The sequence below is a fragment of the Doryrhamphus excisus genome, chromosome 1 (genome assembly GCF_030265055.1).
Source record: "Doryrhamphus excisus isolate RoL2022-K1 chromosome 1, RoL_Dexc_1.0, whole genome shotgun sequence".
Classification (NCBI taxonomy): domain Eukaryota; kingdom Metazoa; phylum Chordata; class Actinopteri; order Syngnathiformes; family Syngnathidae; genus Doryrhamphus; species Doryrhamphus excisus.
This window is the reverse complement of record NC_080466.1, coordinates 17,463,791-17,487,542: the sequence shown is the minus strand read 5'-3', so window position 1 is coordinate 17,487,542 and position 23,752 is coordinate 17,463,791. Positions and strand designations below refer to the sequence as shown.

At 42.8% G+C, this 23,752-nt stretch overlaps 2 protein-coding genes across 3 annotated transcripts; both read left to right on the top strand.

The window, feature by feature from the left end:
• The first annotated feature begins 5,867 nt into the window (after positions 1-5,867).
• Positions 5,868-12,593, top strand: LOC131129220 (cytochrome P450 3A40-like). 2 transcript variants are annotated; one of them, XM_058072527.1, is made up of 13 exons: positions 5,868-6,036; positions 6,118-6,211; positions 7,857-7,909; positions 7,994-8,093; positions 9,219-9,332; positions 9,396-9,484; positions 9,574-9,722; positions 10,010-10,137; positions 10,224-10,299; positions 10,363-10,523; positions 11,272-11,498; positions 11,570-11,732; positions 12,328-12,593. In XM_058072527.1, exons 1-13 carry the CDS (start codon positions 5,972-5,974, stop codon positions 12,403-12,405), a joined length of 1,497 nt encoding a protein of 498 aa, XP_057928510.1. In that variant the 5' UTR covers positions 5,868-5,971; the 3' UTR covers positions 12,406-12,593. The 2 variants fall into 2 exon arrangements, with proteins under 2 accessions (XP_057928510.1, XP_057928502.1); XM_058072519.1 differs by having other exon boundaries at positions 10,224-10,523.
• Positions 12,594-13,884: 1,291 nt separating this feature from the next.
• Positions 13,885-22,818, top strand: foxk1 (forkhead box K1). The gene is made up of 9 exons (XM_058072506.1): positions 13,885-14,480; positions 16,453-16,668; positions 19,463-19,670; positions 19,751-19,897; positions 19,974-20,167; positions 20,327-20,499; positions 21,420-21,680; positions 21,747-21,920; positions 21,992-22,818. The coding sequence occupies exons 1-9, from the start codon at positions 13,924-13,926 to the stop codon at positions 22,207-22,209; spliced, it is 2,148 nt and encodes a 715-aa protein (XP_057928489.1). The 5' UTR covers positions 13,885-13,923; the 3' UTR covers positions 22,210-22,818.
• Positions 22,819-23,752: the final 934 nt, after the last annotated feature.

Below are 23,752 nucleotides of genomic sequence, written 5' to 3'. Positions count from 1 at the left end.
TCAAATAACAAAATTATTGTATCTGTAAAAGTGTCATGCAATCTGCTATATGTGCACTTTGAGATCATTTATTTGATGTAAAGTGCGTTATATATTTATAATAAGAAGAATAAATTTAGTATTATTTTATATTATTATTATTTGTTATTATTATTATTATTATTATTATTATGTGCCTGTGTCCCTTTTCTCAGGAGCACTTTGTAAATAACAGACCACATCAAATAACGAAATTATTGTATCTGTAAAAGTGTTATGCAATCTGCTATATGTGCACTTTAAGATAATTTATTTGATGTACAGTACGTTATAAATTTATAATAATTAGAATAAATGTATTATTATTTGATATTATTTTTTATTATTTTATAATATTTTTATTATTATGATGATGTAAAGTGCGTTATAAATGTATAATAAGAAGAATAAATTTAGTATTATTTTATATTATTTGTTATTATTATTTTACATTATTATTATTTGTTATTATTATTATGTGCCTGTGTCCCTTTTTTCAGGAGCACTTTGTAAACAACAGACCACATCAAATAACGAAATTATTGTATCTGTAAAAGTGTTATGCAATCTGCTATATGTGCACTTTGAGATCATTTATTTGATGTAAAGTGCATTATAAATTTATAATAATAAGAATTTATTATTATTATTATTATTATTATTATTATTATTATTATTATGTGCTTGTGTCCCTTTTTTCACAGACCGCATCAAATAACGAAACCGCCAAACCATGAAAATGTCGTCTCAAGCCATGATGCCAGCTTGTATGTTGACTTTAAATGAAATACTTTGGAAAGAACGGGCGGGCCGTATTCAAACACTTGGCGGGCCGGATGTGGCCCCCGGGCCGTAGTTTGCCCACCCCTGTTCTATGCCACTTATTCTCACTTATGTTGCGAGTATGCTGGAGCCTATCCCAGCTGTCTTTGGGAGAGAGGCGGGGTACACCCCGGACTGGTGGCCAGCCAATCACAGGGCACATATAGACCAGGTAACACATCACATAAGTTAGCTACTACTATATAGCTTGTTATTTCAAAGGGCTGCACGGTGTCGAGTGGTTAGAACGCAGACCTCACAGCTAGGAGACCCGAGTTTAATCCCATCCTCGCCCCATGTCCATGTTCTCCCCGTGCATCCGAGGTTTCCTCCCACATTCCAAAAACATGCTAGGTTAATTGGCGACTCCAAAATGTCCATAGGTATGAATGTGAGTGTGAATGGTTGTTTGTCTATATGTGCCCTGTGATTGGCTGGCCACCAGTCCAGGGTGTACCCCGCCTCTCGCCCGAAGAGATCGGCTCCAGCACCTTGTGAGGATAAGCGGTAGAAAATGAATGAATGTTATTTCCAAATGCCTGCAACAACAATATGAACTATGAAACAGTAAAACATCGGCTATCTATTATCGGCTATCTCCTTCTCAACCTTCTCAACATATTTTTTGCATCGTGCATGTTGGCATGTGTTGTTAGCATGGCTTTTTTTTTTTTTGTACAAGCTGCAAGTATTTCGGCGTCTCAAACGCACCACAATAGCACTGCATGTCATGTTGCCTGCTTCAGTTTCGATGTAAAATGTTGAAAAGATCAATAACAGCTGGCATGGAAAGTATGTGCGAATCCATCATGCATCATGCAAGATTGCTTTTGTCAGATAGTACACCCCTTGGAGGGCCGCTTTGTACTTCTGAGGCACCGCTATTTTTCATGTTGTGTTAATGGTGTCGGTGTCATGATATATTAGGACAAGTCTGCAGTTCAGTTTGTCAAATCCAGCTTTTTTTTAGTTCTTACTTCCAGGTGTGCACAAACTACAGTTAAATCTAAAAAAATTACATAAAACTAACAAAGAAGCAGACAATTCTTGGTATCGTCCATTCCGACTATTCTTCAAGGTCATCTTGCGCTTGTAGTTTTTACTGAATTTATGGAAGCTTGCACATGACTACTATTATTTGCTATTATTAAAGTATGTGAAATGTAACTGCACCAGGCTTATCGACATGCATGTGTGTTGATTATCAGCCCTGCCCCAAGCAGTAAAACGAAGGTGATAACACAAACACCCCGAAGCCAGGGATTCACATGTTTTTATCTCCCTGGAAGATAGGAAGACTACATAGCTGACTCAGCTGCGTTATAGATATAAAACCGGGCTTTATGGCGCACAATCCTTACTTGTGCACTTGAAACTTCTGTTGACATTTTGTTGGAAGAACATTTCAACATCTGACATTCATGTCTTATTGTGACGCATGGGTCATTGCAGAAATAAAATAAGATCGTAATAATAACGGACACTTTTGCCCTGCGAATGGATGGGAGACCAGTCCCCATGAACCTACAGAGGATAAGTGGCATTGAAAATGGATAAATGACTCTTATGACATTTTAGCTTGATTTTTTAAAAACATTTTTATTTCTTTTTATTAACTGTACTTTATTTTTATTTTCTATTTCTAATTTTTTATTTTTATAACTCCAGTATTTATTTCAAGTATTTACATGTATCCATAATATGTTTGTATTTAATATGTTCACTTATTCTAACCTATTTATTTATATGTCATTCATTCATTTTCTACTGCTTATCCCCACAAGGGTCACGGGCATGCTGGAGCCTATCCCAGCTGTCTTCGGGTGAGAGGCGGGGTACACCCTGGACTGGTGGCCATCCAATCACAGGGCACATATAGACAAACAACCATTCACACTCACATTCAATTTGGAGTCGCCAATTAACCTAGCATGTTTTTGGAATGTGGGAGGAAGTCGAAGTACCCGGAGAAAACATGCAAACTCCACACAGAGACGCCATGTATGGCATCGAACTCTGGTCTCCTAGCTGTGTGGCCTGCATGCTAACCACTTACTGCTGTGCAGCCTCCTATTTATTTATTCAGTCATTCATTCATTCATTTTGTACCGCTTATCCCCACGAGGGTCGTGGGCATGCTGGAGCCTATCCCAGCTGTCTTCGGGCGAGAGGCGGGGTACACCCTGGACTGGTGGCCAGCCAATCACAGGGCACATATAGACAAACAACCATTCACACTCACATTCATACCTTTGGAGTCGCCAATTAACCTAGCATGTTTTTGGAATGTGGGAGGAAGTCGGAGTACCCAGAGAAAACATGCAAACTCCATACAGAGATGCCATGTAATGGCATCAAACTCTGGTCTCCAAGCTCTGTGGCCTGCATGCTAACCACTTATCCGCTGTGCAGCCTCCTATTTATTTATCATTAATTATATTTATTCTTATTTATTTACTTTTATTAAATTTTTAATGTTCTTTTTGTAATCTTATTGCATTTTTTAATATGAATATTTTTATGTATATATAATAAGCGGCATTGAAAATGGATGGACGGATGAATTGCCTTTGAGAAAATACAATTGAATGGACTCTTGCATTGAAGAAATTGCCGCCAAAGGCACCGTCTGGTTCTCCATCCGTATGACTTGCCAAATATACTGTACAGGCGTCAAGAGTGCTTCCAGCTCAATTCTTGCATGGCATTCGTCCATGAATAACACTTGCATGCATGTGTCGCATTCCAGCAGCTCATGATTGACAGCCAACGCTTCTTGCTACGCAGTACGTCTTTTCCATGAATTACACTGTCTGCCCCCCATCCCTTATTGATTATCTTTTTACATGCTTGTCACAGATCATCAAACAAACTCACATATTCATCAATGACAACACAACTCAACACAAAATTCAGTTTTTCAATGAAACTTTATATTATTAAGAGAAAAAAAGTCCAAACCTGCATATCCCTGCCTGTGTGAATACTGGATCTTCTTTTATGAGGCCTTATTGTACTTTGCTGTAAGGCTACGCTGGAATGTGATTGAATATATAGGATGTATAAATAAAGGCATTCTATTCTATTGTATATTATATACGTAGGTCATACTGCATGATCCAAATGTTTCTATACATTTTGGGCCTGAAATCCACACTGAATCCCCCCTCCGATGGGATCATTTCATCCAGATGTTTTGGATCCAAGTGATGCCAATCCTAATATAAAGTTCTGAAACCGAAGATTTGGATTACGCGATCTAATCTGATTATCTCATCTGTTTATTTTTTGGGGAAAAACACGAATCCATCTGTTCAATCCAAGCGCATTCCTTTTAAAAAATGGGGCCAAGGTTATCCTGATTTATCCATGATCCGCTTGCATAAAGGTGGGTTCGTGGAAAGTGAGATACGTTGTGACATGAGTTACCACGGATCCTGCCTCAGATCCAGGATCTATTTAATCTTATCCTTCATCTCCATCAGTCCTCACCATGAATGGAACCCTATAATGAATCAACTGGCCACATTATCATTATTATTATGACACATATTATTATGATGGGCGGATGGTGGTTGTGTGGTTAGTGCGCAGGCCACACAAAACCGAATTCGATTCCCCGCTCGTGTATTTGCATGTTCTCCCCATGCATGCGTGGGTTTTCTCCGGGTACTCCGGTTTCCTCCCACATTCCAAAAACATGCTAGGTTAATTGGCGACTCCAAATTGTCCAAAGGTATGAATGAGTGTGAATGGTTGAAGACTTACACATTCTATATATCAAATACACATCACATAAATATTCTTTATTTTTACTTTATTTTTGTCATAAATTATTTAATGACTCTTATACATTTTAGCTTGATTTTTTTAAAACATTTTTATTTCTTTTTATTAACTGTACTTTATTTTATTTTCAATTTCATTTTTTTAACTCCAGTATTTATTTCAAGTATTTACATGTATCCATAATATGTTTGTATTTAATATGTTGACTTATTCTAACCTATTTATTTATATGTCATTCATTCATTTTCTACCGCTTATCCATGCTGGAGCCTATCCCAGCTGTCTTCAGGCGAGAGATGGGATACACCCTGGACTGGTGGCCAGCCAATCACAGGGCACATATAGACAAACAACCATTCACACTCACATTCATACCTATGGACAATTTGGAGTCCTCAATTAACCTAGCATGTTTTTGGAATGTGGGAGGAAGTCGGAGTACCCGGAGAAAACATGCAAACTCCACACAGAGATGCCATATAATGGCATCGAACTCTGGTCTCCTAGCTGTGTGGCCTGCATGCTAACCACTTACCGCTGTGCAGCCTCCTATTTATTTATCATTAATTATATTTATTCTTATTTATTTACTTTTGTTTTTGTAGTCTTATTCCATTTTTTAATATGAATATTTCGTGTGTATGTATATTTCGGTCTTAGACGTACCCTTCTGGGGGGGCTTAGCTCACAGCGCAATGCCGCCCTCTGGTGGCCTTTAATTCAAATACAAGAGTTACTCCTTCAAAACAGTAATTAAACTTCCTGTCACTTTGCAACACTTTTGACATTAAAGATGGTAAAATAGTCAATCAAGTATATTTGGAGCTATTTGAGGAAAAAGCGTTGCCGACAAACAAAATGAATAAAATAATGATTTGGGGTGCATGAGAAAGTGGAAAGGTAACAAGCATAGCTCTCTTTCACTGCATGCAAAGAGCATGCAGGTAGGGTTATAATAATAGAAGTGTTTTTTAACAGATAAGCAAAGGACAAAACTAGAAACAACACAAAAATGTGAAACGTTTGCACAAGTAGCAAGTTCACCGCCGACGTGGTGCAAGACTGGACACGCCCGCATCCCAACAACAAAGCTGAATGGACCTGAAACTGGCTTGGCTGCCGTCTGAAGGGATACCATCAAGCTTGGGGATCATGTGACGGAAGGCATTTCCTGAAAATGGTAGACCAGCTTTTATCCGGCCTCTATCAATCATTGGCTTGCTGTCGCCTGATTGGTTGAACCCTCACACACTGGAACAACAACAGCACGCTCCGACACACACCAAGTATAAAAGGTCGACGTCCTGAGACACCCTCGCTGTCACCCAGACTGCATCCCAAGATGGGCTTAGACTTGTCACCATGGACGTGGACCCTCCTGGTGGTCCTGCTCACGCTCTTCATCATGTGAGTACTTGTTGTGTACTTTTCATGTACTGCATGTATGTCAGCATTGACGAGATGTTCTCCTGTGCTTGTTGGCTTCAGCTACACACTCTGGCCCTACAAGACCTTCCACAGGTTAGGCGTCCCGGGTCCAACGCCGGTGCCCTTCTTTGGAACCATGCTGGCCTATAAGAAGGTTGGACAAACTCAGATGGATAAAACAGTTTTTATATATCATATTTCATACATTTCCAATTATAATGTATTGAAAGTACTTATTTTCTTCATATCTATAAGTTTTCTTCTTGCTAACCACTTTGAGACCAATTTGCAGATTGTGTACCAATATCACCATAAAGAGCCTTATTGAACTCTTGAAGTAATATAGCTCAGATCTGACAGATATTTACATCATTGAAATACACAAATTATATACTTTTCATGAAGAAGAAGAAAAATGACGCAAAGGTTAAGTATGGTCAGGTATGAATGAATAAATAAGCTTAAAATGTAATAAAAAGTATATTTTTTTGCCGATATGTATTCAAATCTGACATGAATTGAAACAAAATGCCATGTCAGGTATGATTGGCGGTTGAATAACGTGAAGTAGATTAGTAATATATCTCAGAGATCAAAGACCATGATGATATAATGAACAGGTTTTGGACTGTATGACCTTGCATTACATACAATTCCAAAGACGGGCGAGGCATTGAACCAACCAGAGCAAAGTTCCCTCATCAAGGCATAGAATATAATTCTTCCAGTGGGAATTTCAAGGTGCCTTACAACTATTGTAGAATCCTTCCATCAAGTAGGAAAGGGTGGACCTTGGGATGTTTGGTACAACTCCAGGGTGAAGAACGTTTCCAGCCAGGGACACATCCTGGAAAAAGAATGGATCCAACTTGGCAAAAATGCTCAGAAAGTTATAAATACACTGCACGTGAGCTTCGTGAGTAGCATTATTAGCATCATCAAGTATCGTTAGTATCAACTTCACTCTTTGCTCTTTTTTTCTACCACCGATCCAACGTTCATCTTTGTACAGATATAGTGATACAACATAATTTTTATTGAATATTTCAACGTCCTGCTACTAAATGGTAATGGTAATGGTTTTATTTCATTTGAACATGCATCAGATTACAATTGAATGCATCACATAATCAGTTCACAGTTCCACATGTCCAAAAGGAGTAGGAGGAAGCAAAGCTTATTAAATCCTACCCCTCCATCTGGTACTTTTACAATCAGTAACTGTTACATTTGTTCACTTCCTAATATAATTAAAGTTTTTAATTAAATTAAATCAAAAAAATTAATTTAAATTTAATTTAATAAAAATACAAAAAATAATACATAAATTTATACAAAAAATATAAATTAAATTAATTTTTAATTAAATTAAATAAAAAATTATAAAAAAATTATACCATAGTAAGTGTCAATATAGTGATATATATAGCACATCATGACTGGTTCAAGACTTTTCATCCTTGTATTTAGCAAACATCTTTAGACATTTTTAGCTAATTGCTTATTTTTAGCCTTGTGCATTATTTTAGCTGTTTGAAGATGAACTATATCAGCAAGTCGAAGTATTTGTGATTTTAGAAATAAGGAGTTAGTATGTTCTCTGTAGGCGGCATTATGAATTATCCTTACTGACCTTTTTTGCAGTACATTTAATGAGTGAAGATTGCTTTTATAGTTATTAGCCCATATTTCCACACAATAAGTAAGATATGGTAGAACCAGAGAGCAATAAAGAGTGTGGAACGATGTCATTGTTCCTCAAAAAGTCCCTTCCACACTTGAATCTTTTTGTTTTGCAGAGTATTATCGAGTTTGACGAGAAATGCTTCAAGAAATATGGCAACACGTGGGGGTGCGTTTGACTTCCGACACGTCGCTACGTTCTTTAGTTTGCTTGTAAACGCACTAAAGTCCCACCTTTTGCCTCCACGTTTAGCATCTACGACGCCCGGCAACCCATTCTGTGCATCACGGATCCCGCCATGATCAAGACCGTTATGATTAAGGAGTGTTACTCTCTCTTCACCAATCGTAGGGTAAGCACACACACACAAGTGCCTTTTCTCTTTTGACTGAGGCTCCATCAGATCTGAAGTGGATCCAAAACAATCTAGATCCTGCACTGTGAACACAAAGTGGTCCAGACTCACTTTTCCTGGATCAGGTGTCCACAAGACCTTGGACAGTGACCGGTTTTTGCTGCTTCACCTTTTGATCCATCCTGAGTCCATTTAGTTTTTTAGGGACGAATGTAAACATCTTTTGGAGAAAGATCTGGATTCTAGTTGAATTCATCCTGCAATGTGAACACAAAGTTGGATGCACTTTGCCTGCATCAAATCTGAAAGTAGACCTCTTTCACAAGAACTTGGGAAGTGACTAGAGACCCTTTTCTGCTGGTTCACCTTTTGGTCCACATCATACAATGTGAACACAAAGTGGTCCAGGTTCACTTGTTTATGCCTTGGATGACCTGAGGCGCCGTCAAAACTGACGTGGATCCAAAACAGATCTGGTCCTGCAATGTGAACACAAAGTGGTCCAGATTCACTTTGCCTGGACCAGTAAGTGGACCTCTTTCACAAGGACTTGGGCTGCAAGAACCAGGGTGCTTTTGGTCCACATCAGACAATGTGAACACAAAGTGGTCCAGGTTCCCATGTTTTTGCCTTGTATGGACTGAGGCTCCATCAGATCTAAAGTGGATCTGAAAGAGATCTGGATTCTCTTTCAAATGAATATGAACAGTAGCTCAAATTCTCTTGTATTGACTGAACTGAAGTGGATCCAAAGATCTGGATTATCTTTAATTATATCCTGTAATGTGAATACAAAGTGGTGCAGATCAGATCTGAAGTGGACCAGAAATGACCTTAATAATGACCAGAGCCTGATTCACATTCTGGTCCACATCCCTCAATGTGAACTAAAGTGATCTAGATTCACTTGTTTTTGCCTTTGGTGGACTGAAGAACCATCAGAATAGAAGTGGATCCAAAAGAGATCTGGATTATCTTTAAATTGAATGTGAACTCAAAATGGTCCAGATTCACGTAACCACTGAGTAGATCTGAAGCCGACCAGAAAGAGAAGAGGCAACGTTAACACAAAGAGAAGCATTATTTTTAGTCCACTTCAGAAGCATCCAAACTCTGTTGTAGAACATACGCCTGAACGGGCCGCTGTACGACGCCGTGTCCATCGCTGAAGACGAGAACTGGAGGAGGATCCGCAGCATCCTCTCGCCTTCCTTCACCTCGGGGCGACTGAAAGAGGTACGCCGCTAGCGCTGTGTGTGTGTTTGTGTTTGTGTTTGACTGGGCGGTGTCCTGTTGCAGATGTTTGCCATCATGAAGCGCCACTCGGCCAACCTGGTCAGAAGCATGAAGAAGAAAGCTGACAAGAACGAAGCTCTGGACGTGAAGGAGTGAGAGCGCATCGCCTCGTCCATGGTTTCAAATAAAACGCTCTTTGTTTTCTTGACGGTGACAAGTTGTGATGTTTGCTCCTGCTCAGGTTCTTTGGACCTTACAGCATGGACGTGGTGACCAGCACCTCCTTCAGTGTGGATATAGACTCCCTCAGCAACCCCTCAGATCCTTTTGTCACCAACATCAAGAAGATGCTCAAGTTTGACTTCTTCCACCCTCTCTTCCTGGCCTTAGGTAAACATTAGAGGATCTTTGACTCGTGTTGTTGCAGTCAACCATGCCAACCACGCCAAAGTTTCAGATAAAGAAGTGAGCCCTCAAAGAAATTTGGGATGGCTCAAAAAGCTGGCTTTCAAAAGGCGTGGTAAATCTGCCCCTTTGTAATGTCACAGAGGGGCGGACTTCCTTATATGGGCATGGCTGTGAGCCAGATAAGTTCTGTTAAGGGAAAGCTTCTGTTGGCTGTTATTTTTATCTTAGTGAACGTATGAGCTGACGCTTGATGGTTCTCCTCTCCTCAGCTTTCTTCCCCTTCCTGGCTCCCGTCTTCGAGAAGTTCGAGTTTTCCATTTTCCCGTCCTCCGTTTTAGAGTTCTTCTTCGCGGCGCTGCAGAAGATCAAATCTAACCGTGAGAACAGCGAGCAAAGGGTGCGGCGTCTAGAACACGCTGACAAGTGGAGTCGTGGGGGGCTTTTTTTTTTTTTTTACCACGAATGTTGTTTGGTGGTCCTCAGAGTCGTGTGGACTTCCTGCAGCTGATGATTGACTCCCAGAAGAACAACAACACCCCTGGAGCAGATATGGATAAAGGTGCAACGGTGGGGGGAGGGTTGCTTAATCTGCGGCTAATCTTATTTGAATTCCTCTTTGCAGGTCTGAGCGACCACGAGATGCTCTCTCAGGCTGTGATCTTCATCTTTGCGGGCTACGAGACCAGCAGCAGCACTCTGGGCTTCCTGGCGTACAACCTGGCTACAAACCCTCACGTCATGAAGCGGCTGCAGGAGGAGGTGGATGCCACCTTCCCAAACAAGGTAACCCAACTCCGCCCTTACACAGGTGTGTACGTATGTTGATGTAGATTGGTCCATGTCCACACAGTGCAGCTGAAACTGGGACTAGAAGTCCAGTCATGGGTGCCCCACCACTGCCAGTAGACCCTGGTCACACCCCCAGGCCCTAAATGTCCACACATATAGGTGGTAGGCCACTTCCTGGTTCTTGGATGTTGAATTTCTATAATGAGATCATATCCAAAGGGCGAGACCATTAGCGACACCAAAGAAGGGGGGAGGGCCCAGTCTCCCCCAACCACCCTTGCCTTTGGATATACTGTAGATGTTTGCATGTCCACACGGTGCAGGTGAAACGTGCCCCACCACTGCCCAGACCCCAGATGCCCACCAGGGGCAGAGGACAGGCTACTTCCTGGTTGGTGGATAATTGATCTGAATTGTCTATGGTGCGGTTAATCTCAGGGGGGCGGCATACGGACGAGAGCAAGGAAGTTGGAAGGGCCCAGTCCTCTACCTAAAAGCCGGCCACCCCACCTGCAGCCCCAGGTGGTGCGTAGTTTAGTTGTGTGGTTATAGAGATACTATGTACTGTACAAAAAAGCATATCTATCATGGGCGCCCCACCAGGGGGGACTCCCAGGATGCATCCCCCAGCCCACGGGTGTCTCCTGGTAAGTTCAAAATGAGTGGCTTGTGGTGCCAGCAGGGAGAATTAGCACTTAGCAAAGTGTTTATATGTTTACCTGTGTGTGTGTGTTGAGAGCAGGCTGAGGTCCAGTACCAGGAGCTGATGCAGATGGACTACCTGGACTGCATCATTAGCGAGTCTCTCCGCCTGTACCCCATCCTCCCACGTGTGGACCGTGTCGCCAAGGCAACTGTGGAGCTAAACGGCCTGGTCATCCCCAAAGGCATGGTGGTGATGGTGCCCACCTGGCCCCTGCACCGCGACCCCGAGTTGTGGCCTGAACCGGAGAAATTCAAACCGGAGAGGTAGCGTGCGAGGAGGAGATATTTTCTTCTTGTCTTGTCTTGGGTGTTTCCCAATCAATGCATGTGATCAGGTTCAGCAAGGAAAACAAAGAGTCCATCGACCCGTACACGTACATGCCTTTCGGAGTGGGACCTCGGAACTGCATCGGGATGCGCTTTGCTCTAGTGACCATGAAGCTGGCCTTGGTGGAGATCTTGCAGAGGTACAGCTTCTCCGTTTGCGAGGAGACTGAGGTGAGAGGACAAGCTTTTGTTTATTTGAAGTTTACAGTACAGCACATTACTGTCACCTAGTGACCAGTGTACCAATATCGCTTTTCATTATTGGGAAAAAAAATCCAATACCAATATCAACCAATATTGCATTTTAATGCTGATATTGGCCCGATAATTATTAACAGAAATTCACGGCTCTGGATTTATGTAACATCATTTTTTGGAGGGATGTCTGATCATTATCGGGTTTCAGTTTGGTGAACTGATTTAAAAATAAAATAAAATTAACATCACTTCAGTTTGTTCAAGTATCGTGTTTTCAAATTCAGGTAATAAAAAGTCAGTGCCCAAAAATAACACTTCACAAAATAATTCAGTTACATAAATTCAACGCCTAAAAAAATATATATTGTTCATAAAGAAACAAATGAACCTTCATATTGTACGTCATAACATTACCAAGTTGAACTTTGATGAGAAAAAGATAATTATCTGAGAGGTAATAATAATAATATTAATGGTTATTGTTAATGCAACTTTTCAGTGGACGCAGCAAGCTATCCCCCACGCGTTATTGACTTGCCGTATCTCTGCACACTTCCTTCCCCGCCAGATCCCCATCGAGTTGGATAATCAGGGTCTGTTGGCACCAAAACGACCGCTCATGCTGAAACTGGAGCCACGGTCGTAACAAGTCACCTACAGAGAATCATGTGTGTTCATGAATTAAGAGCAGACAAGTCTTTACAGGTATTGTGCTGCTATTTCACTTTCTTTTTTTTCCCAAATGGACAAAGATAACATTTTTAACACTTGTATGGCAGTTAAGGATGTTAAAACATTCAATCTAGACTCAATAAAACTTGTATAGTGGTCACAGTTTGACTCTGGAACAGATAATTTCACTTTTAATGATTTCTTCGGTGGGAAGGACAGAAAATTGAATATGGCAGCAGCACACTCCCACGAGCTGAATCAACAACAGATCCAGGAAAAACAGCACCCTCCTGTGGAGATCCTATGTCACGGCAAGCGCGCGCACGTGTGTGTATGTGTGTGTGATCCATTGTCCGTGTTTTTCAGCCGTCTTGTACTTTCCATGTTTATAAACAGAAGACCGATAACAAGAAAAAAAAGTTTGGCCAACCAGCTTGGTTTGCACACACCACATGTTCTGAGGGCTGTGATTGGACGAAGGCCAAAGTTTACACTTTCTCCTCTTACAACTGCCTCACAATCTCTTGCCTTTACCGCACACACACACACAGTATACATACTGTACCATGATGATTATTATTATATAGCTGCCCATCTGGTGTCAGTGACAACTTCCATGCTATTCTTATTTTATCTGGATGGGTTATATACTTACATATTTTCCACTTCTGCTTTTAAGCAGCCATTGGGCCATCCATACGACACATTGAGTGGTGTGTAAATGCTGGGAATTATAATGCTACTGTTGGTTTGGAACGTAAATGTTGGCTACATTGAAGTGGTTTCAGAATTTAACACATATGAAAAGGAGCAGTAAGAAGCAGATCTTATTTAATACTACATTGAAAGTATTTTTTTTAATTACAAAATATTTTTACATTTTCAAAATGTGAAAAACAATGTTTCATAAAAGAAATTCTATTTAAAAATATATTTCAATATTTTTTAAATATTCTTTAAAAATATTTAAAATAATTTGCTCATTATTTATTGTGTACATATATTTTCAAAAATATATATTTTGGCCAATAATTTTCGATGTTATCTGGAATAGGCTCCAGCACCCCCGCGACCCTCGTGAGGAAAAGCGGTAGAAAATGAATGAATGAATACATTGAAAGTATTTTTTTAATTACAAAATATTTTTTTCAAAATGTGAAAAACTATTTAAAAAATAAAATAAATTTTATTTAAAAATATATTTCTATATTTTTAAAATGATGTAGTGGTCTTTCTGTTTACTTTTACTACAACCACAATAATAAAGACCATTTCAGCACATTGTGTATTATACATACAGAATGTTATACTACGGCATTGTTATCATAATGTTAAGGACGCGGTGTGTTTATTTACCGTTACAAAGTGACCACCGAGTGCAGCGGGCGTTTAAAAAAAGTGTCTCTGTCGTTTCCAAGCATCACCTGAACCCAGCAGCAGTCCGGTTCCTCCTCAGTAGCTCCATCCCTGTTCTTGCTTCCTGCCGGACTCCATGTTGTTCCGTCATCTCCAGCTAACAACTCTTGTCCGGAAAACTCACGTTGCAACTCTTCTGTGTGTGTGCAAAGTGTGTTTGACCCCCCGCCCCTTCCCGTCAAACAACATGGCAGACTACCGGGACGACACCGGAGCTCGGGCGCTGCTCGCCTTGCAGTCGGCGCCGTGCAGTCCGGTGCGAGTGGCGGTGACCTCGCACGGCTTCCCGCAGCCCTCGCTCTCCCTCCCGGGGCCGCCGCTGACGGAGCCTCGCGACGCCGGCCGGATGCGCCCCGTCCGCCTGGCGTCTCCTCTCCCGCAGGCCCTGGCCAGACTAGAGGGCCGGGACTTTGAGTTTGTCATGCGCCAGAGGACGGTGACCATCGGGCGGAACTCGTCCCACGGCTCGGTGGACATCAACATGGGTCACTCGAGCTTCATTTCGCGGCGACACCTGCAGATCAGCCACGACGAGGCGAGCGGCTTCTCACTGCGGTGCCTCGGCAAGAACGGCGTCTTCGTGGACGGCGTGTTCCAGCGGAGAGGGGCGCCGCCGCTGCTGCTGCCCCGAGAGTGAGCACCGCCTTTTAGCATAGACCATTAGCCACGTAACATTATATACCTTACATATGTTATTTTCTGCTCTTTTTGCCATTTTTGTAAGGGTGAAGTCACAGTGAGGTCATTGTTAACTACTGTTAACGTAGTTTTAGGTGAAGTTTTGACAGGTAAAATGAATGAACCAAAGAGAACCCTGACAAATACACTTTATTTCCCGTGAATTAATATGTACATCTAATTTTATTACGCCATTTTGATTCATGAAGTGATTTCCAAATGGAAGCTTCGAAGTTAGTGAATGAACCTCGTCTAGCTTAGCCTAGCTTAGCTGGCTAGTCAGCGCGTCTCAACTTTTACCACTTTCGCTTTATTTCATTTAAAAGTACTTAATTATCAACAGGTTGGGATAATCCCAGACGGGTTTTTCTTGTCTTAAGTCAAATGTGAGCACATTACTGAGCTTTTATTGCCATGGCTAATGTTTCAATAGCTTTGAACGTGTTGCTGTCAATGTAAACAAACGCGCCCCTGTGAGCTCCACACGGGCTCTGCAGTGCTCCTGGAGGTGCGTTTAATCATGCTGTTTCAAACGCTAGTCAAATATAAAGTTGTTTTTTTAAAACGTATGCATTATTTCGCTATTGTGGTGCTTTATTTCAATAGAGTAATATGCTAAATAATTTTGAGGGCGTTAACTGTTTTTTGTGGCTGTCAATCAGTGTTTGTATTTTGGGGTGGGGCGGGGCGTAGCTCTACTCTGATTGGCTGCTGTACATTGTTTGGGGGAGATGAAGCCGGAAGCGCAGCTTGGCTGCAGGAGCACATGGAATAAACACAAGACTGGAAAAGCAAGGCCGCTTCAATGCCAGTTGCTCCATGTTAATCTATGACTATCCCGATATGTTTATAAACAAAGTTTAATTTGAATTATCCTTTCAAGATTAAACTTGGGGTGTTTAATCATCATGATTAATTATCATACAGCTCCAGCTTGACTTTTTGTCAACATGAGTGTTTTCCTCAGCTATTCCTGTGACGTTAGTAGGGAGCTTATAGTCTTTGTGCTGAGATTTCCTGTTTGCAAAGGCTCTTCATTGTATTTACCACATCTTTGCTGCTGTGCTGCAGCATGATGTCTATTTTCATGTGACTAATTATAGCATCTGCGAAGAGAAACGTTGTCTTCTATTGAGCCGTCTTTCTATCAGCTGAGATGTCATGAGTGCAGTAAGGGTGGAAGTGTGTGTGTAGCCACTTCACAGGCAATGTTTGGACTTCTTGCTGCTTTTCTTTTGGCGTGCACACTTGTGTTGAGGCACAGCAGATGTGAGGGTTGTCTCTTTGTGGATCTAGTGTTGCACAGACAGCTGCACAAAACCAGCCAAGGCAAGGCAAGGCAGAGTTTTTTTTTTTAACGTTTGCAGGATGTTGCAAAAGCTGCTTAAATGGTTGCAAAATATGTCATGGAACTTACTAATATCTTTATCAAAAAGACTTTATTTTACATCTTTAATAGGCTTTGACAATGTGGATTTTTAGCACTTTGGCATTTGGGATGCGTACCGGTAATGGTACTTAGATTGTCAACAACTGAATTCCGTCTGGACTACCGGGTACTGTTTCACCTAAAATCCAAAGGTACCATGTTTGGGCTCCTAAATCCCAGATTTCCGTGGAGTGTCATGGGGCCGCTGCTAACGGTGTTGAATTCACAAGCCAAGAACACCAAGCCAGGGGAAGGGAACAATGTTTACATCAACAAGGAGATAAATTCAAGTCAAAATGTATGAGAAAAAAACTTGTTATATTAGAAAAAGCAAGTTTAATGTATGACGGGGAAAAAGTGGTAATATTAGGAGAATCAAGTATTGTGTGTCCCAGTAAGGATACGTGGCATAGAAAATGGATGGATGGAAGTATTATGTTTTTTTTCATAAAGTCAAAAAACAAATGTTTTTTTTTTTTTTTTTTTTTTTTTTTGTAGGTGCGTGTTCCGTTTTCCCAGCACGGTCATCAAGATCCAGTTTGCGTCGCTCCTCGCCGCTGAGGAGCAACGGGAAAAGGAAGCACTCTCTCCGCCCGTGCGCCCTCTCTTGCCGCACATCTCCCCTCTCAAGATCAGCATTCCCACCATGCAGCAGCATGAAGAGCACATCAGGGCCTTCGGGTCGCCGCTGCCATCACCCACGGGCACCATCAGGTACACACAGATAAGTGAAAATAAACACAGCTTGGAGCGTCACGTCTACAGGATTGGATGTTGTGTTAAAGCTGCAAGCGTATCATCCTTATTAACGACTGAAGTGGCGTGCTTAGATGTAAGCATACAGAATACACATGAATACCCATTTAGAAAATGTTACTTCATTGCAGAAAAAGCCAAGTATATGTAATATTAAACATAGATTGTAATGAGGCCCTGGGAGGACCAGGAGGCAGCTGGGAGAAAAATAAAAAAGTCAACCCATACGACACCAAGCGACCCACAAATCTAGCCCTCGAGCGTCCCCCAAGCCAAGTGAATAATGCCGGGCATGGCAACGCATGATATACATACAACGCGTACATGTTCATATTGTGACTAAATCAACTTTTTCCCATGCAGGATTCAAAGTTCTCAGTATTAAATATTTGCCCCGCAAAGAAAATATTGTAGTTTGATAAGAAAATAATCAGATCATCAATAATAAATAAAGTATCATCACAAAAACGAATTTGATATTCCAATGAGTTCAATAATAACATTTTCTGGAGGGTATGCTGGTGCCTATCACAGCTGTCTTTGGGGGAGGGGAGGGGTACATAGACAGGGCACATATAGACAAACAACCATTCAGACTCACATTCATACCTACGGACAATTTGGAGTCAGGCTTCAATAATTAAAAAAAAATAATAACATTATTATTACAAGTTTATAAAATAGAAAAATAATTATTATAATTAAAACAAAATAATAATTATTTATTTTTCCAGTACAACTTTAAAAAGAAATGTAAAAGAATGTACATTGCTAACACAATTGAATAATACAAATATTGTAACATGTGTCTAATATAATTGAGGTTAAATCTGACAATCAGAGGTTTCCTAAGAAAATCACAAATCTTTACAATTAAATCTTTACAATTAAAAAATGATTATAATTCAAATAATTAAAAATAATTATTATTTTTTTCCCAGTACAAATTACCATTAAAATAATGTACATTGCTAAAACAGTTGAATAATATATATATAATATAATGTTAAATCTGCCAATCAGAGGATTCGTAATAAAATCACAAATCCTTACAATAAAGTCTTGACAAAAAATCTTTACAATAAAAAAAATAATTATTATAATTAAAATAATTAAAAATAAAATAATTATTTATTTTTTCCAGTACAACTTATTAAAAGAATGTACATTGCTAACACAATTGAATAATACAAATATTGTAACAACGTGTGTCTAATATAATACAATGTGAAATCTGCCAATCAGAGGTCTCCTAAGAAAATCACAAATCTTTCCAAAGAATTGGACATATTCATAATGAAAGAAGTAGTTTGCATTGTAACACAATGTAGACAGAATAAATAACCATTGTGTTACGTCAGGAGGTCGTTATGCACTCCTGGGGAAGTGTAAACCTCGGCTGTTTATGTGCTGGGGGTTATTCAAAGTGCACAGGCGGCTGCCATGTGACCACTTGCTGTCTATTTATTATCTTTCTTTGTTTTCTCATACTTCATAATCATGTGACTGTTGGGGGGGGGGTGCACTAATGTTGACTTGAGCGCTCCAAGGTCCATATCTCACATTGTTTCCCGTCCTGGTTGAAGATTAACTCCTTGCTTGCTGCCGTCAGTGTTTGCAAATGTGCGCTTTCGTCATGTGCGCGCCCTCTGGTGGTGATTTAGTGTCACTGCAGCGTAGCCTTTCTCCTAATGAGCACGCCTTATATGGCGGGGCTGCAGCTGCACGGCTCCTGATTGGTCCCAAGATTGTTTTGCTGTTGAGATCGGGTTTTTTTTTTCAAATGACGTCCATGGTGGCTTCCTTTCGAGTGTTGCGCCCCCCCCCCCCCCCCCCCCCACGCACACGGACACACAACAGTCTGTTCCAACATGGGTTGGGGGTTGTCTGCAAATGCTGCCTGGCAATTACTTTACTCCTAAAACTTTGACCCCACTTTACAAATTCCATCTTTTCTACAGAATTCCTTCATGTTGCTGTTAGTAAAAAAAAAATACAGTTATTAGAATGTTTAATTTACCAGTAGTTGGTCTGTGTCTGTGTCTGTGTGTGTTGCTAATGGCAAATCAGTGCAGTGTTTGTGTTGACTTTGCTAACAGCAGCAGATGTTGTTGCTTTTTCCTGCCATGGCAGCCGCCTGGAAGCTAGAAATAATTAACTAGAGTGTTACTGATTGTTGATTATGTACTGTAGGCTCCGCCTCTATGCTGACTTATCACCATGGCGCTGAAAATCTTGCATAATAATACAGAGCTGCACGGCGCTCGAGTGGTTAGCGCACAGACTTCACAGCTAGGAGACCAGGGTTCAATTCCACCCATCTCTGTGTGGAGTTTGCATGTTCTCCCCGTGCATGCGTGGGTTTTTACTCCGGTATTCCGGTTTTCCTTCCACATTCCAAAAACATGCTAGGTTAATTCGCGACTCCAAATTGTCCATAGGTATGAATGTGAGTGTGAATGGTTGTTTGTCTATATGTGCCCTGTGATTGGCTGGCCACCAGTCCAGGCTTGAAGACAGCTGGGATAGGCTCCAGCAACCCCCATGAACCTTGTGAGGAAAAGCGGTAGAAAATGAATGAATTTTCTGTAATTATCTCAATTGATTCTATTGTTATCATTGTAAACACAGTGGTATGACCTTTGACCTGCATCCCCAAGTAAAGCCAATCAAGAACTGAGTTGGGTTTCTAATATTTTTGACCAAATAAGGTAAAGAAATGAGATGATGGACGATTTGTGTCGTCTCTCAGCGTTCCCAACTCCTGCCCAGCAAGTCCGCGAGGCGCAGGGTCGTCGGGATACCGCTACGGCCGCAACGTGACCTCTGACCTCCAGCTGGCAGCCGAGTACGCCGCCAAGGCCATTAGCGAGCACAGGCGAAGCGCTGCCGAGCAGAGGGGCGGAGTCGGTGAGCCGCGAATGGAGTCCGCCGCCGGCGGGGGTGGCGACAGCCCTAAGGTAATGTGGCGTTCTGACCCGAATAAACCCCGCCCCCCCGTCCGCCCACCTGCACGCGTGTAAAGTGTGTTTGTGTCCAGGATGAGTCCAAGCCGCCGTACTCCTACGCTCAGCTGATCGTCCAGGCCATCTCCTCGGCGCCGGACAAGCAGCTGACGCTGAGCGGCATCTACGCTCACATCACCAAACACTACCCTTACTACCGCACCGCCGACAAGGGCTGGCAGGTGTGTGTGTGTGTGGCACCCCCACCCAAAAGACGGCCACCGGGACACCCCCTTTAATGTCTTTGTGCTCCGCCAGAACTCCATCAGACACAACCTGTCCCTCAACCGCTACTTCCTGAAAGTGGCGCGCTCCCAGGACGAGCCCGGTAAAGGAAGTTTCTGGCGCGTGGACTCCGCCTCCGAGATCAAGCTGGTGGAGCAGGCCTTCAGGAAGCGACGTCAACGGGGGGTCGCCTGCTTCAGGACGCCATTCGGACCGCTCTCGTCCAGGTAAGCGACATCCGGACGCACGCTACGTCTCCGGGAATGTCTTTGTTTGTCCTCTCTGCTCCTTTCTGTCGCTCGATTGGACACAGCCAAGTAAGTCCCTCCCCCTGCGCTCAGAAAGACAGCGTCCCTCCCTTGATGCGTTCTTCTTTTGTTTTCCAGGAGCGCCCCCGCCTCGCCGACTCATCAGGGAATACTTTCCCCCCCATCCAGCGGGTTGCAAACCCCCGAATGTTTGAGCAGGGAGGGGTCGCCTGTCCCACCCGACCACCACGAGCAGCTGGCCCACAAACTGGCGGCCGTACCCGAGTACCGCTACTCTCAGAGTGCGCCAGGTCAGCCTCGACATATTTCATCTTTGATTGGGATTCGGGTTTGAAACTCGGATGTCAAATCTGGTTCAGGGTTTGAAACCAGGCATTGGGATTCTAATGGGTGTCCAATCTGGTTTAGGGTTTGAAACCAGGCACAATGATTCTAACGGGTGTCAAATCTGGTTTAGGGTTTGAAACCAGGCACAGGGATTCTAACGGGTGTCAAATCTGGTTTAGGGTTTGAAACGGTATCAAATCCGGTTTAGGGTTTGAAACCAGGCATAGGGATTCTAACGGGTGTCAGATCTGGTTTAGGGTTTGAAACCAGGTACAGGAATTCTAAAGGGTGTCAAATCTGGTTTAGGGTTTGAAACCAGGCACAGGGATTCTAACGGGTGTCAGATCTGGTTTAGGGTTTGAAACCATGTACAGGGATTCTAAAGGGTGTCAGATCTGGTTTAGGGTTTGAAACCAGGTACAGGAATTCTAAAGGGTGTCAGATCTGGTTTAGGGTTTGAAACCAGGCATAGGGATTCTAACGGGTGTCAAATCTGGTTTAGGGTTTGAAACCTGGCACAGGGATTCTAACGGGTGTCAGATCCGGTTTAGGGTTTGAAACCAGGCATAGGGATTCTAACAGGTGTCACATCTGGTTTATGGTTTGAAACCAGGGATAGGGATTCTAACGGGTGTCAAATCTAGTTTAGGGTTTGAAACTTTGTCTCAAATTGAGGTTAGGGTATCAAACTAGGTTCGTGGTTTCAAAGTAGGGTTAGTGTTTTCTTGGGGTTGAGGCTAGATGGTGTGCGGGGGCGGCGTGCGGGGGCGGCGTGCGGGGGCGGCGTGCAGGGGCGGCGTGCAGGGGCGGCGTGCCTTGAAGGTGGAAAAGGACGATACAAGTGAAAGACCATTTTCTCATTTATTCATGATTGTCCACTCAGGTTCTCCAGTCAGCGTTCAGCCCGTCATCATGGCGGCACCCCCCCACCCAAGTGTAGCCCTGCCCCCCGGCCTGGGCAAGGCCCTTGCCTTTGTTCCAGGACAAGGCCAAGTCCAGCCCGTCCACCTTCTCCAGAACCCGCCACAGTCCTCCGTCACCATGTTGCGTGTGGTCACCAGCGCTCCTCCCAACGGCTACGGCGCCCCCTCTGTCGGGACCACGGCGCCAGGGATGCCGGGGGCGGGAAAGAGCGAGCTGCGAGGTACGACACCGGCTGTATAAAAAGTGGGTATGTCTCAATGATTGACAGCTGCAATATCATCTCCAGAGGCACAGCTCAACCGAGAACTGGTGATCCAGACGGTGGACAGCGCCGTGCAGGGGGCGGATACACGCAACCTGGCACCGGGTCTGCATCAACTTCCTGTCCGCGCCGTCACTCAGAACGGAAAACACACAAATGCTGCAGTCGCCACGGCAACCAGCCTGGCTTTTGCTGCTGGTATGCGCTCCGTGATGATGAAGTAGCAAGAACGCGGTGGCAGTCAGGTTTAACCCCCGTTTCCTGTGCAGGTCTAAGCAGTCCTCTCCAGATCCTGGCGGCTCAGGCCTCCAGCTCACCACCCGTCCTGGTGAGCCGACAGCCCGGCGTGGAAATGGTCGGAGAGCCTCAGGTCAAGCGGCCCAAGATGGAGGACGAGGGCGGGGCTAACGATCATCAAGTCCCGCCACCGGCCCAGCAGCCCGTCATTGTCGCCATGGTGTCGCAAAGCCACGACCCCAGGAAGTGAAACCTCGCCAACGGCGGACTAAAAACACCTAAAGATGGGATTTTGGTAGTTTTTAAATTTAAGTTCTGCAGCTTCACGGACTTTTAACACTACTTGATAAACGGGAACAGGCCAACTGCATCCTGGATCTGGACGGCGGGCCCAAAGCGATGTTTCACCTTCCACCGGCGAGAAAGCCACCAAGAATTTTGACTGTGGCGAGTGGGCGGAGTCTGGAGTTGCTAACCTGAACATAGACAAAGTGATTGTTTTAATTTAGTCAACGAGAGCCGTGTGCACAGTTTTGTTTGTATGGGCACAGAAATCGTGACAAAAGCCTTAAAACTTTTTTTTTTATTTGAACCTTTGGAGCTTTTAGAATGTTGACGTGCACGGGACTGCGGCGTGACCGTGTCATCGGCACAGGAAGTCCTTTTGTCCTGTATGTGCTCGTTGTCCGGCTTCTTAGGAGCTATTTTTTTCTTACATATGGAAAAAATATTTTGTGTAAAAAAAAAAAAAAAAAAAAATTGTCATCAACACATTCATACTAGAAGTTTTTTTTTTATGTTCAGTGGTTGTGATTAAGGTGAATGTTTGTAACACAAATTAAATCCACGTTGACTCAAATAGTTTGTATGGTTGTCTTCTTTCTCACTCAGACCGATAGTGATACGTACAGATGGGAAATTTGATTATCTCACTAACTAACTAGCTAACTAAATAAATCGTCTTTCTAGTTTTTGGAGTCTAGTTTCACGTTATAATGACCAAATACAACCACAAGTATTTCTTCAACCTTACCTGTGAAAGATCGATCCCCTGAGATCTTGTCTGGACACAATTCCATCATCGATCTACGGCGCCAGAGAAACTCGCACATGCGCAACAAGTCCACCTACTCGACTCACTAAACGCCCTCACGAGTCACTGTTCGGCGCCCTCGTGCGGCGTTAGCGAGGGAGCAGCGGAAGACAGGAACAGGAAGTGGAAAGGAGAGTTGACTAGACACAAGAAGAATATCTGTTGCTTTTTCCACGGGGTTAATACATTCAGTAGCACAATTAATGCCATGATACGCGGTTTCCTTTTTAATTAAGCTAGCGCTAGTGACGATCTGTTGTGGCGACTCATATAAATGGAGTAAGCTAAATGAGTTCCAAACGTTCCAAATAACAAGAAACAAAGACAATTGTGGATCGGCTCTGTGAAATTCAAAAATATGTGCACTGACATTGTAATACTTCCTTGCATCCAATAGGCTGAAGTCGCCATTGTTCGCTAAATAGCTAGTTATTGAAGTTGTGGTTGCTCACGCTCAGAAAACACTGCCCCCTAGCGTTATGACAGAGCATTGCGTACACTGCTTTTTCACGACACAGCCATTTTCGCTAATATTCCTCCAATTATATCCATTTCTTATACCTATTAGCATGTACCATGGAGCTCCATGGAGGTCGGCCACTAACAAATCACAACAGAGTAAGCTAACATGTGCAGTTTGAGGGGGCGTGTCTCCATGGAGCTCGGCCACTGAACCAATCACAACAGTAAGGGCGTGGTC

Coding starts and splice junctions, on each gene's coding strand:
- foxk1 (XM_058072506.1), top strand. CDS start 13,924: ATGTTGTTCCGTCATCTCCAGCTAACAACTCTTGTCCGGAAAACTCAC. Junction 21,681..21,746: donor GGGAAAGAGCGAGCTGCGAG/GTACGACACCGG, acceptor TATCATCTCCAG/AGGCACAGCTCAACCGAGAA. Junction 21,921..21,991: donor CAGCCTGGCTTTTGCTGCTG/GTATGCGCTCCG, acceptor TTTCCTGTGCAG/GTCTAAGCAGTCCTCTCCAG.
- LOC131129220 (XM_058072519.1), top strand. CDS start 5,972: ATGGGCTTAGACTTGTCACCATGGACGTGGACCCTCCTGGTGGTCCTG. Junction 6,212..7,856: donor CCATGCTGGCCTATAAGAAG/GTTGGACAAACT, acceptor TTTGTTTTGCAG/AGTATTATCGAGTTTGACGA. Junction 10,524..11,271: donor ATGCCACCTTCCCAAACAAG/GTAACCCAACTC, acceptor TGTTGAGAGCAG/GCTGAGGTCCAGTACCAGGA.